General features: G+C 36.9%; 2 protein-coding genes across 2 annotated transcripts in view; both read right to left on the reverse strand.

The window, feature by feature from the left end:
• The window catches only part of LOC121813297 (C-type lectin domain family 10 member A-like), a 10,837-nt gene extending 5,092 nt beyond the window's left edge, over positions 1–5,745 (reverse strand). Inside the window, exons 1-4 of the mRNA XM_042216974.1 lie at positions 5,685–5,745; positions 3,991–4,104; positions 3,831–3,887; positions 3,323–3,474 (exon numbers count right to left, since the gene is read on the reverse strand). Coding sequence (XP_042072908.1) covers positions 3,323–3,474; positions 3,831–3,887; positions 3,991–4,104; positions 5,685–5,745 — 384 coding nt within the window. The remainder of the gene's footprint in view (positions 1–3,322; positions 3,475–3,830; positions 3,888–3,990; positions 4,105–5,684) is intronic.
• A 4,598-nt stretch (positions 5,746–10,343) lies between these two features.
• On the reverse strand, positions 10,344–11,394 carry LOC121813295 (C-type lectin domain family 4 member E-like). The gene is made up of 3 exons (XM_042216973.1): positions 10,911–11,394; positions 10,691–10,815; positions 10,344–10,604 (listed from the first exon to the last, which is right to left on the reverse strand). The coding sequence occupies exons 1-3, from the start codon at positions 11,115–11,117 to the stop codon at positions 10,406–10,408; spliced, it is 531 nt and encodes a 176-aa protein (XP_042072907.1). The 5' UTR covers positions 11,118–11,394; the 3' UTR covers positions 10,344–10,405.
• Positions 11,395–11,942: the final 548 nt, after the last annotated feature.

The following is an 11,942-nucleotide window of genomic DNA, read 5'->3' on the forward strand; positions in this document are numbered from 1 at the left end:
GTGCAGCTCTGTGGACTGTTCATCTTGCAGTCTTCAAGGTTCTGACTTCAGAATTAGTCCAGCTGTCTCTAAATCACAAAATCTAAATAACAAAAACTAAAACTATTTGTGCTTTTCTCATTTTTGTGATTTTTTTTTTTAGATTCGGTTACATTTAAATGACAGATTAGCAATGAGACTCACCATAAATGTTTCCTTGTCCTCGCCTTAGCCTTTTAAAAAGGAAATGCTAAAACACCCCCAACAACTTCATGTTATCAAAAAACAGCTTCCTGTGAATTAAAGAAGAAGGAGGAGACTTCAACTACAGTTCGTACCATATGAGTAACTGTTTTCATTTTGACTGAGACAAAGTTTTCTTGTGTGTGGAAATGCTGCACACATGTTTGCCATCACTGAATATTTTATTCATGTGCATTTGTTTGTGATTAAAAAACACATTGTTTTTAACGCTGTTTATTCTTTTATTATTTGATGTCTATGTTTGAGTTCCTTCATTTTCTCTGATAAAATAATTACTAATTTTCAGTATTTTTAAAATTAATTTCATTTATTTTGCCATCTGTCTTGGTTGGTGAGAGAAAAATGACCAGACAGCGTTCCTCCCTGGCCAAGATGTGTGTCTTTGCAGTCTATTTACACCTAAAAGCCAGTGGACACTCTTTCAAGGATGAGGATGTTCACATCTTGGACAGGGAGGAACACTGATTTGAGCGCGGAGTCAAGGAGGCCATTTACGTGAAAAGGGAAAGACCATCTGTTTACTTTGCCTGATAGGCCGAAGGAGACTGTCTCAGCTGAACTATGGACACGCACACACATACACTTACACTGATAGGCACTCACTCATCCCCCTTCCCTTTCCAACGCCTTTGATGCTTGTTTCCTGCGAGGGAACGCGGCGGGCTGTGTGCCGCGCTGGAATGGTAGCGCTGTGCAGGGTGGCTGCTGTGTTTGCTTCGGATTACTCCTCACCCCCCACCCACCCCTGTGGCTTGTCATGTCTTCACAATGTTGTGCTGGGGACATTTATGTGCTTTTTTGTGCAAAGGAGTTTTTTTGTTTCCTGTTCTCATGCTGTCCTACCATGGAAGCACAGCATGAGTAGGGGTCTCTTTTTCCTCTTGTAACTTTCCCCACTGTAGTGTACATTTCAATGTTTTTTTCTCTGATTCTACCAATCTCCGACCTGTATCCCCATGTAATGTTGTGCTATATGTGTAAGGTCGGGGGGGTCCCATTTCACTGCAGGGCAACCTGCATGTGAGAATAAAGCTTTGATTGATTGATTGATTGATTGATTGATTGATTGATCTCTGAATCGAGGAGGAGGCCTAAGGGTACATCGTTCGCCATCTTACAATGCTGTGATTGCAGCCATTCCCCAACTCTCTGTGAATGGTACTCATGGCCATTGATCAGTGGTCTTTGATCAGTGGGTTTTGGTCAGTGGTTGTTGATCAATGGTCATGAGAATTTGCATAATTAAGATTAAGGAACTGACCTCCCAGCCCATTGTTCCTTCAGTGGGCTGGTTTCAGTCATTATGCAAATGTACTGTTTATAAGATTGGGGAAACCTGCAGTCAGCTGAGACTGAAGAAGTCACCTGGATGAGTGACGAAACGTTTCTCCCACAAAACGCTACGTCCAGATGAACAGAATCAACTTTTGGAAATTTACTTTCCTGGATGATTGAGAATGCATCAAGAAGATTATGTATGAATGATTTTCCCTGGGTTGTGTGAAATTCCAGAAAAAAAATAAACCCATACAAACCGAATCGGTGCACTAAGGTGTAGGTCTGTTAGGGGATGGGTGTTGACACTGGAGTGCAAAATTAACACCAATGGAAGATAGACATGAAAAGGTCAAAGGGAGGGAGTGTTTGCCCAGGGCACCAAACAGGCTAGGACCGCTCCTGTGATCATGTGACTCAGATAAAGACATGAGAAAAAGTCAGTCCCTTCACTGCTGCTTTTTGCCTCATTATTAACATGTGACTGTTCTAATCTTTCTTTAAATTTCAGAATGTATTCTTAAAACACTAAAGGGCCCTCCAATTTGCTGGCATATAAATAAAACTTGCTAGTCTCACTTTCAAAAAAAAAAAAAAGAAATCAAATTCATGAATCAGTGGTTAACCTATGTACATGTCTTTGGATTGTGGAGGCAGAGAAAATGCAAATTTCACAGTGAGAGCCACAGGAAAGTTTGAACCCAGAACGCTCTTGATGTGAGGCAACAGTGCTAAACACTGCACCACCATGTCAACTAAGCTTTATGCAGATAAAAATATTACATGTTTTTCTTCTATTCTGGGAAGTTTTGTTCAGACTGGTGGTTGTTTGATGATGAACACTCACGTCTCACTGAAGCTCTGTTTTTCTTCACCTTCGTGTTGATGAATTTAAAGGACTGAGAGTTCCTCGTGCTTAAATAGTTACATTTTCCTTAAATTCAGATCAATGAAACATTTGTATTCTGTCATTTTTAGGATTCAGATAATTTGTTGGTCAATAAGCTGATATCTTTTAGACATCTGGTATATTTAGCTTAAATTTATAAGACAGAGCGGGAATCTTTTACTGAGAAAAGTATGAGAGTGTGCCCTGAAACCACACAGTACATAATCTTCGTCTGCACTGTTTGTGTGGAAAAATGTGTGAAAATAACATCAACAAGAAGTCAACACACTGAAAGTGTTTATTACTCAAAAACACAGCACATCTCATATATGATGTTAGTTACATTATATTTATCAAACATAAAGCTTGGATCAATGGTAACCAGACTCTTCCTTTTTTTGGGTTTTTGTATTTTTGGTAAATTTTCAAAGAAAAAATGAGGCAGTACTGTTAATACAAACAAATCACCAAAATATGTTTTTCAGATTTATTCAAGATTCAAGTTTATTTTATTTTTCTAGAAAGAAAATCTAGAAGGGATATACAGTTTAGATATTAACTTTATAAACATATCACAACTCCAACATCTGTGTCTTTTACTGAGATCATTTTATAGGCTGACTGAATTTTAGACAGTTGCACATTTGCAGTTTTCAGTTATTTCTGACAAATACTTTTTTGAGGCCTTTTGCAGAATGTAAGCTTAGCTGGACCTAACCCATGTGTTGTCTTCAGCTGAGTATATCAGTCCGATCCAGAACATATCATCATTCATGATTTCTTTCAGCTTACTCTCCAGGAATTTCTGAAGGAATTTGTATTCAAATTATTCTGAGGTGTTTCTGTTATGTGATAATGAAACAGAAAAATGTTATCAAATATGTGAGAACATGAACATGCAGCAGTGTTTTATACCTGCTCCTTCGTGCTGTCTATCTTAACCAGATACCCTTTTTTAGCTCTACATTCATCTCTACTCTCGTTCCAGGAGGTTTTACTGACGGAAACATAATAGCACTTTCTTCCATGTTTCTTCCAGCCATCTTCACATTTATAGGATTGCTTATCTTTGAGGAGATTACAACAAAGACTTCAGTCAGGTGGAAGAAATCACTGTAAATATGTGTGTGCTTTGAAGGCAGCAGGGGGCTCCCTCTGTCCAGCAGTTACATTCCAACTTCCAACGTTTCAGCGTTTCTTTAATCATCATCATCATCATCATAGGGTTTAAAAGTGTCAAATACAATCACACCTTTCTTAGTTTTACTTCAAGAGGATCCCAGAACACATTTAAAATTTTTTTTATAAAATCATTTGTCATGGGTTGGATATTACCGTAGCATCGGTTTTGTGTGCTCAGTTTGAATTATAAAGGTCATAAATATTTGAATCTTTAAAAAGTGTACTGGCCTTAGATACTCACCTCTCAACCTTTTGTTTTCAGCTTCACATTTGACTTCCAGGTTTTTGATAGTCTGGACTGATGTTAAAAAAAAGAAAAAGTAGAAAACAATGAAAACTATTTCTTTATTTCATTTTTATCACCTACTTATTTATTTTGAAAAATACAAACACATACTCACTGGTAACACCAAGACCAATAACAGCAGCTGCCAGGAGAACACTGAGAACCAGCAGGGCTACTCTCTCTGAGGTGATCTTTGACCCTTTAGAAGACACTGCTTGTTGAGAATTCTCTAAAGAGGTGAAAGAAGCAGAGATGAAAGATATCTGTAAAAATGTGGGGAGTTTTTGAATGCAACATCCTGTTTACAGATTTTAGTTGTGTTTGGTTTAATTAAATTGCTGTCTATACTAAACATGTTCACCTAAAAACAAATCTGATGAAATCAAGATAAAAAATCAGTTTATCAGTTATGGAAGTTACTTAGATATAAGGGTTTACAGCAATGGTCCGAGTGCCTCAAGACAGCAGTCTTGGACCATTCCTGTACACCGTTTTTAGAACTGTTGAGCTACTGATTTACTTGGAATCCCTGGATGTGTTGCTGGATGGTGTCTCATCTGGGTTCCACATTGCTGATCTGATCTATCAGATCTATGTTCATTCATAGATCATATGGAGCTTCATGGTTTAGTGGTTTACATATTTGCCTAGCATGCGAAAGGTCTATTGTTCAGGGCAGAGAAGATAAGATAAGATAACCTTTATTAGTCCCACACGTGGGAAATTTGTTTTGTCACAGCAGAAAGTGGACAGTGCAAAGTTATATAGCAAAAATTAGAATACAATAAGAATAATATACTGTACACAACTGTACAGAATAGAATAGAATAGAATAAAATACTGTATACAGTAGAATAAAATATACAATAGGATAAAAATAGAGTATAAATGCTATATACAACTGAGTAAAAATACTATGGGTGCCGCAGCCTGCCACTGAAGGAGCTGCTCAGCTCAAACATACAGCGTGCTGGGAGCATCGATCACCTCTGGCAGAACCTTAACAGCACTCTCAGGGAGGCTGAAGTTACCAGAGATGGGCAGTAAAATGCTAAAAGTAACGCATTACTGTAATCCATTTAAATTTTCAAGTAAAGTAAGGGATTACTATTGCAAGAAAGTAATTAAATTGGTGTTACTTTACTGTAAGCAAGCTGAATCTTTGATTTTATTTATTTTTTGCTGTGTTTTACTTGCATCTATTTGAAAGTGCGAGCGTAAACACAAAAGATTATTTTATTTGACCTAAGAACTGCTCACAAATATGATTTCAGCATAACACTGTACTTCCTTTCATTGCCAACACTTTCCACACTAGTGTGAAGCGGACACATACTTCTGTGACTCCTGAATTAACATGAAGTGACAACCCTTCAGAGGTACATCTTAAAAAAAACATAATTTTCAGTAAAAAATGCCACTGCCTACAAAATGCTTCTTGATACATTGTTTTTTGCCCCCAACACCACAGAAAAGTGTGGAAAAAATGGATGTGTATAAAAAGTACTACAAATAGTTTCCAAATCCAGACCAATCTTGTGATTTGCCTCATGACTGACACTGACTGGTGGAGTTTTTGCCTGCTTTTCCTTTTACCTACCAGGCTGTTGTGGATGGCTGTCTTTGAAATATTGACTTCTGAGTAAGTAAGACAAAAACATTAAACCAGAGTCCTTCTCAGTGTCATGTAAATGTCTACTCACTGCTAATAATCCATTCAAATCACACTCAAACATCATTAAACAGAAATTACTCTGTTGAGATTTTTCTTCAAAATCATATACACCGCTCATAGATAAATAGACTGACCGATGGACTCCCTCCTCACTTTAAACTTTACAGCAGAGTACAGTACTTCAGCTTCCGGCATGGTTACCGTCAGTGAGTCTGAAAGAGAAGTTTCACAAGATGCAGAAAACATGAAAACAAACTTTTGTTAAACAGAAGAATGGGAAGGACTTTATAGGCCACTGTGTCATGGCTGTGGTGGCCTCTAGAGCTGCTGGCCCTCTTGTTTTCTCTTTTCTACTTGCACTATAACATAGCTGTAAGAAAAACCGAGCAATGATTATTTGTGGCAAAGAAGTTAATTACATTCACATCACTCTTTTAAACTGTAAATACAATTTTCTTTTATGGATTAAATACACTTACCGGTAGGGTTGCCAGCTGTCCTGTTTTAGCCGGGACATCCCATGTAATGAGCAAAACTGGTTCGTCCTTTATTCTACCTTAAATGTCATGTATATTAACCTTTACCTGCAATGTCACATACAGTGCATATTTACACTATACCCAGCTGGTTGTGCATTGCACTTCTGACACGCCAGAGAGCCCTTTATTTATCCGTTAAAAATTTTGCAACCCTACTTATTGACCACTTCAATAGGTACACCAGCTGAACTGCTCGTTAATCCAGATATCTAATCAATGAAGCAATTGGCAGCAACCCAATACATTCAGCCTTGAAGACTTGGTCAAGAAGACCTGCTAAAGTTCAAACCAAGACTGTGAATGTAAAAAAAAAAGGTGATTAAAGTGACTTTGAACCTGGTGTGGTTGTTGGTGCCATACAGACTGGTCTTTTCAAAGGTTTACAGAGAATGATCCCAATAAGTGAAAATGTCCAGTGAGCGACAGTTCTCTGGGTAAAAATACCTTTTTTTAAAGCTACAGGCAAGACGTTAATGGCTAGAATGCAAGTAACTCAAATAACTAGTTTTTGCAACCAAGGTATACAGAAGAGCATCTGTGAATGTCAAAACGTAAACCAGATGGGCTACAACAGGTAACAACGTGAAAGCATAGCTCAGTCCTCCGTTTTTTGTCAGGTATGGCTATGTGGCAGGCAAAGCAGGACCCAAATGCAGGACTCTGAGTCAATGGGGAATAGACTGAGGAAGGCACTTTATTGCTGCAGCTTGAAAGCTAAAAAAACAAAAACTCATACGAGGCGGAAACTTGAACTGAGAGACTAGGAAACAAGAAACTAATGGATAACTCAAGAAAACATCACATGAGAGGACTGCAAGCAGATGAAGACAGAAGACTTAAATACACACAAGACAACAAAGGTGGTAAACAGGAGGGAACATAGCTGTTTCTTGTTCAATAGCTTCTCTCATTCTCCTGCTCAAAATCATGTTCATGTGCCTCGTGTCATAGTTATCATAGTTGTCATAGTTGAGTCATAGTTCCTCAGTCTCGTCTCAGTTGTCATAGTTATTTAGTTTTCCCAGTTTAGGTTTTCAGTTAGTTCTCGCCCCTGTTTGTCTGCGTTTGAGTTTTGTGTTCATGTTTACCAGCCAAAATAAACAGCTCACTTTTGTTTAACCCCTGTTTCACCTCCCTTCGTGACTGCAATTGGGTCCACTTTTTCACATCCTCGCACAGTCACCTCCCGCTGACTGTGACAGAACGATGACACTTTTATCAAGGCTAAAAGTGTTGTACTTGTGTATGGGGGATATTTGAGTTTACTTTACTTGAGTTTTATTGCCCTGTCCATCCCTTTATGACCACAGTGTAACCATCTTTTGATACACAGGTGCTCAAATGATCTCAAACTAGTTTGTTGAACATGACAGTGAGCATCTAAAGGCTCACAATCATCACATCTTTAATCAGAGCTTCAGAAACATGTAAGAAAGAAAGCACACCCTCTCTCCATCCTAAGGTTTTACATACCAGGACATAATAATAATAATAATAAAAAAAATCTGGTCCTTACCAGGTTGTAAAATTATTTAAATACAAACAACCTAAAGTATGAAAGCTGTGTGTAAAAAAAAAAAAAAAAAAAAAAAATCCCCTTAACAAACAAATACATTTGGTGAGCTATCCCTTTAAGTGTGGTGATAACACGCTGTGGTTTACTTGAGCACATAAACCCAGAGAACAACAGCAACAGGAAACACAACACTTTGTACTTTGGTTAACATGTCAGACCTTGGTTAGTCATAACTTTAAAAAGCACAGATCAAGAGCACAAACCAGAAAAAAATAAGACATCTGATCTCACATGGACAAGAGCTGCACCGTATTTGAGCTCCAAGGTGTTTTGCTGCTGTTTGCCACAAGTATCTGCATGACAACCACCATAAGAGCTGGTCACGTTTTCTTAATACTCAGGAAAGGTCCTTCAGTGCTTCATTTATTACCTCCTAACCATCCTTGATGAGAGGAAATGTCCTCTCAAACCACTGATGACAGAAAGATCAACACAACTGATGATTGACTCAGATCACATAAATGTTAATTGATGTGTTTTCCATATAATGCCAGAACCTGCTGATTGTTTTGAATTTACAACAACAGAAAAATCCACAAATGAACTCATGGCCAAAATGCTTCTCTGATGAAATTAGTTTCATTTGAAATGGTTATCTTGTGTGAAGAACATAGATTTAAAAATGTAAAAAAAAAATAAAAAGCTCCATAAAGTAAGATTTGGATTTGTGTTAAAATTATCGGACTGAGTATAAGGTTCATGAAAATTCAGTTTACAAAGTTTTGTCCTTATTTTAAAGTTGCTTTATTGCATTTATTAATCTGTTTTAGCTCAATCCTAATCGAAGGCTACTTCCTGCCCATAAAGACTAAAACTCACAATGACCTTTTTTATGTACAGATTCAAATTGGGCTTTAATTTCTGTCTACTTTCTGTTTTGTTGCATCTACAACCAAGACCAACTGAGTGTCACCAGTTGACCTAAAAAGTGTGTTTTTGGACTGAAAGGAGAAGGTGGAGTACCCAGAGGAAACACAAAATGGTGTTTCTGTGTTGTTCTGTGGACAGCACAATGTGTCAACTTGGTCCAACTGAAGCATAAAAACATTTGTTTTGTGAATATTCAAATTTTACTCAAGGTTTGACAACAGTGTAAGAACTGTTTGTAGTGCTTAGATTTGGTACAAAGATACTAGCAATATTTTCCTCCTCCCATCTTCTGAAAATAAATACTCTATGTCATCTTCATGTTTCACACCATCATGTTAGAAAAAACATCTTCCTGTTAGATTTAAAAATGGAAAAGAGACTTTATCTACAGCCCACTTTATGTTTAATGAAATGTTTTTCTTTCCTTGTATTTTTCTTGATAACAGATAAACCAAATCATTACTTTCTCCAGTTTTAACTTGGAGTTACAGATAATATAGTATTTTATTTATTTTATCCTTCATTTCCTTTTGATGGAGGCATTAATTTCTGTAAAGGCGGATGTGAATAAGTTGCTAAATGAGCAGTGGTTTTCTTAAATGCAAATGTCCACTGAAACTTGTCAAACCACACAATGACTAAACCTCTCCTACATATCCTATCTGTATAAAAAGCACACACATGTAAGTTAACTACCAGATGTCTTATAATGAGTACTCAGCTATAACTGAAGCTCCCCTTTTCTTTACTTTTCTGTTGATTTACCCACATTAATGCTTTTACTGTCTACCTAGCTCAGTGTTCTTACGTAGTGGATCTCAAAGTGTCTCAGTGTAGAAGAGTGTTGAAAAAGGTGGTAGGTAAGCGGACTCGGCAGACATTTCAGGTTCCCAGAGATGAGCAATTTATTTAAAGTTACCTCCATTATACATAAAACTTAACCAAAACTCCCCAAAATGAACTTAGAACAAAAACCACCACACCCATAGATTCAGTAAAACAGCTCACCTGTCCTTCATTATCTGAATCAAGCTTAAACTGATTATATATGGGCCTGTCAATTTACCTTCAGTTAGTCTAGCCAGTAGCTTGAGTTGAGAGAGCTAAAACTCAGTACAAATAGCTGAGAATCACTCAAACTCACTACTCTCCTGATTAACACAAGTTTTCCCCTTCTGTGTGTTTGCAGATGATATAATGCAGATGCAATTGCTGCAATGGTCCCTTAGAATTGGAAAGGATGCATTAAATTTGACAAATTAAAAGTATCTATTTCTCAAATAGATACAAATTTACAATAGTTAAAGGATCATACTTACCAGTTGTCCGTTTAGAGAATATTGAAACAATTTCTCTCAGTTATCTCAAGAACTGGTTTTTTTTTCACAATTCGCCAGTTTTGGGGATTGAATTGCAACAATTTTTCTTGACACGCAAACAAAGAAGCTCTGGAGAAGTTTTTTTTTTTTTTTTTAGTTTTGATTTGATTGCTACATAGTCCAAAAATAGAAATCAAGAGTCAAAACTGTTTTTTTTTTCATCTGTTGATTCATTTTAGATGAAAAGAATCAGCTTTCTGGGATTTCCTTTTCTGAATGATTGAGTACACATCAAGACATCTTAAATCGATTCATTCTTATACATTATTAAACTCTGTATCATTGGAACATTGTTTTTTTTTTTTAATGAAACATTTTATAAATGTTACAAAGTTACAAAGGGAAACATAACTGTAACTAATGATTTTATCTTTATTTATTAAATACCAGTCTAATAAATGTAAAATGTGGTGACATTTTTGCAGCAGCTATAAAATATAACAATAAGATACATTTAAAAAAATTACAAAATTTTGTCTTCAATTTTATTTTTAAAAATCCAACCACCCTGTAGGTTGTCCAGTTATTTCTGCTTTCTCACAAATACTTCTGTGAGCCACGTTGCAGGAAGCATCAAACCAACTGTTCAGATCAGAGGTTTCATCTTTTACCCCCATTCTTGCACAGTCCTCTCCATCAGGATAATCCCCTTTCCAATCATCTGGCTCGTCGTAGCCCCAATAAGTCAAACTAAAAAAAGAACAGAAAGAGGTGTTCAAGTGAAAACTGATAAGTTTGATGCTGTAAATGAACAAAAATATTCCCAATAATCAAACCTTTTGTCCAGTAGCGAGCCATCCACCCACAACCATCTACCCTCTTCTGCTGAGTCAGTCAGTCCAAACCAGAACTTATCCTGAGGATAATTCATTATGTCTTTCAGTCTTTGATCCAGGAATTTCTGAATAGGAAATTCAGATGAAAATTACCTAACAAGACTTCTAAAGATGTGAAAAAATAGACGAAAGAACATAAACCTGCAACAGCTTCTTATACCTGCTCCTCCCTGCTGTCTATTTTAACCAGGTCTCCTCCTTTAGCTCTACATCCACCTCTGCTCACAGTCCAGGATGATTTACTGACAGAGAAATAATAGCACTTTCCTCCATGGTGCTCCCAGCCTTCTTCACACTTAGAACATGGCTCATCTTTGAAGATGTTAGAGCACAAAATTTCAGTCTCGTGGAAGAAAGAACTGTGCATGTTTGTGTGATTTAGATGTGACAGGAAATGCTGTCTGTTCTTTGATTACAATCGAACTACTTCAGTCATCAGTCCAAGGCTGCTTACAGGTATGAACAGGGGTTGGCCTAGCGAACCCACTCAGGTCATTTTACCCACCCAGTCAAATATATTTAGAAAAATCTGTAATTTAAAAAAAAAAATGAAAACAAAATGTGATCAGCAGAAAAAAGAATCAGACAGAAAAAATAAATACTGTTTCTAAGATGTGGTTTGGTTTGCCTGCTTTCAAAGTTTTCCACCACCCACTTTCTTTACATGAAAGCTGAGGTGAGATCGGAAAAAAGAGACCACCAATCTGAAATGTGCAGAGGTACTAAACTCAGAACACACACACACACACACACACAGTTTCTGATAAAAAAAAAAAAAAAAAGAAGAAGCTTGGAACACTCAGAGCACTTCATACAACATGCCTCATTCACCCATTCATATCAGCACATTTTCTACACCTAGTGCATTCTATCTAACATCCACATACTGGGGTTCAGCATCTTGTGTGATACCTTTGGTGTGTAGAATTGAGAAGCCAGGGATCAAACCACCAACGTTAGCATTAGCAGATAATCTGCGTTACTTTCTGAGCGACAGACACCCCAATCATACAACTGCTATATATGGATCCCAAAAACTCAGTAAGTGATTGTAGAAAATAAATATTATATTTTTTTAATATTATAATTATTAGTTGGTGAAGTTTTTATTTACTATATGTTTACTATATATTTTTTGTTGGGGATTGTGTTAAAACAATCATCTCAGAAAGTTTGAGAACCATGAGTGACT

Source organism: Haplochromis burtoni, unplaced genomic scaffold (assembly GCF_018398535.1).
Source record: "Haplochromis burtoni strain Fernald_Lab_line unplaced genomic scaffold, NCSU_Asbu1 Contig_1426, whole genome shotgun sequence".
Taxonomy (NCBI): domain Eukaryota; kingdom Metazoa; phylum Chordata; class Actinopteri; order Cichliformes; family Cichlidae; genus Haplochromis; species Haplochromis burtoni.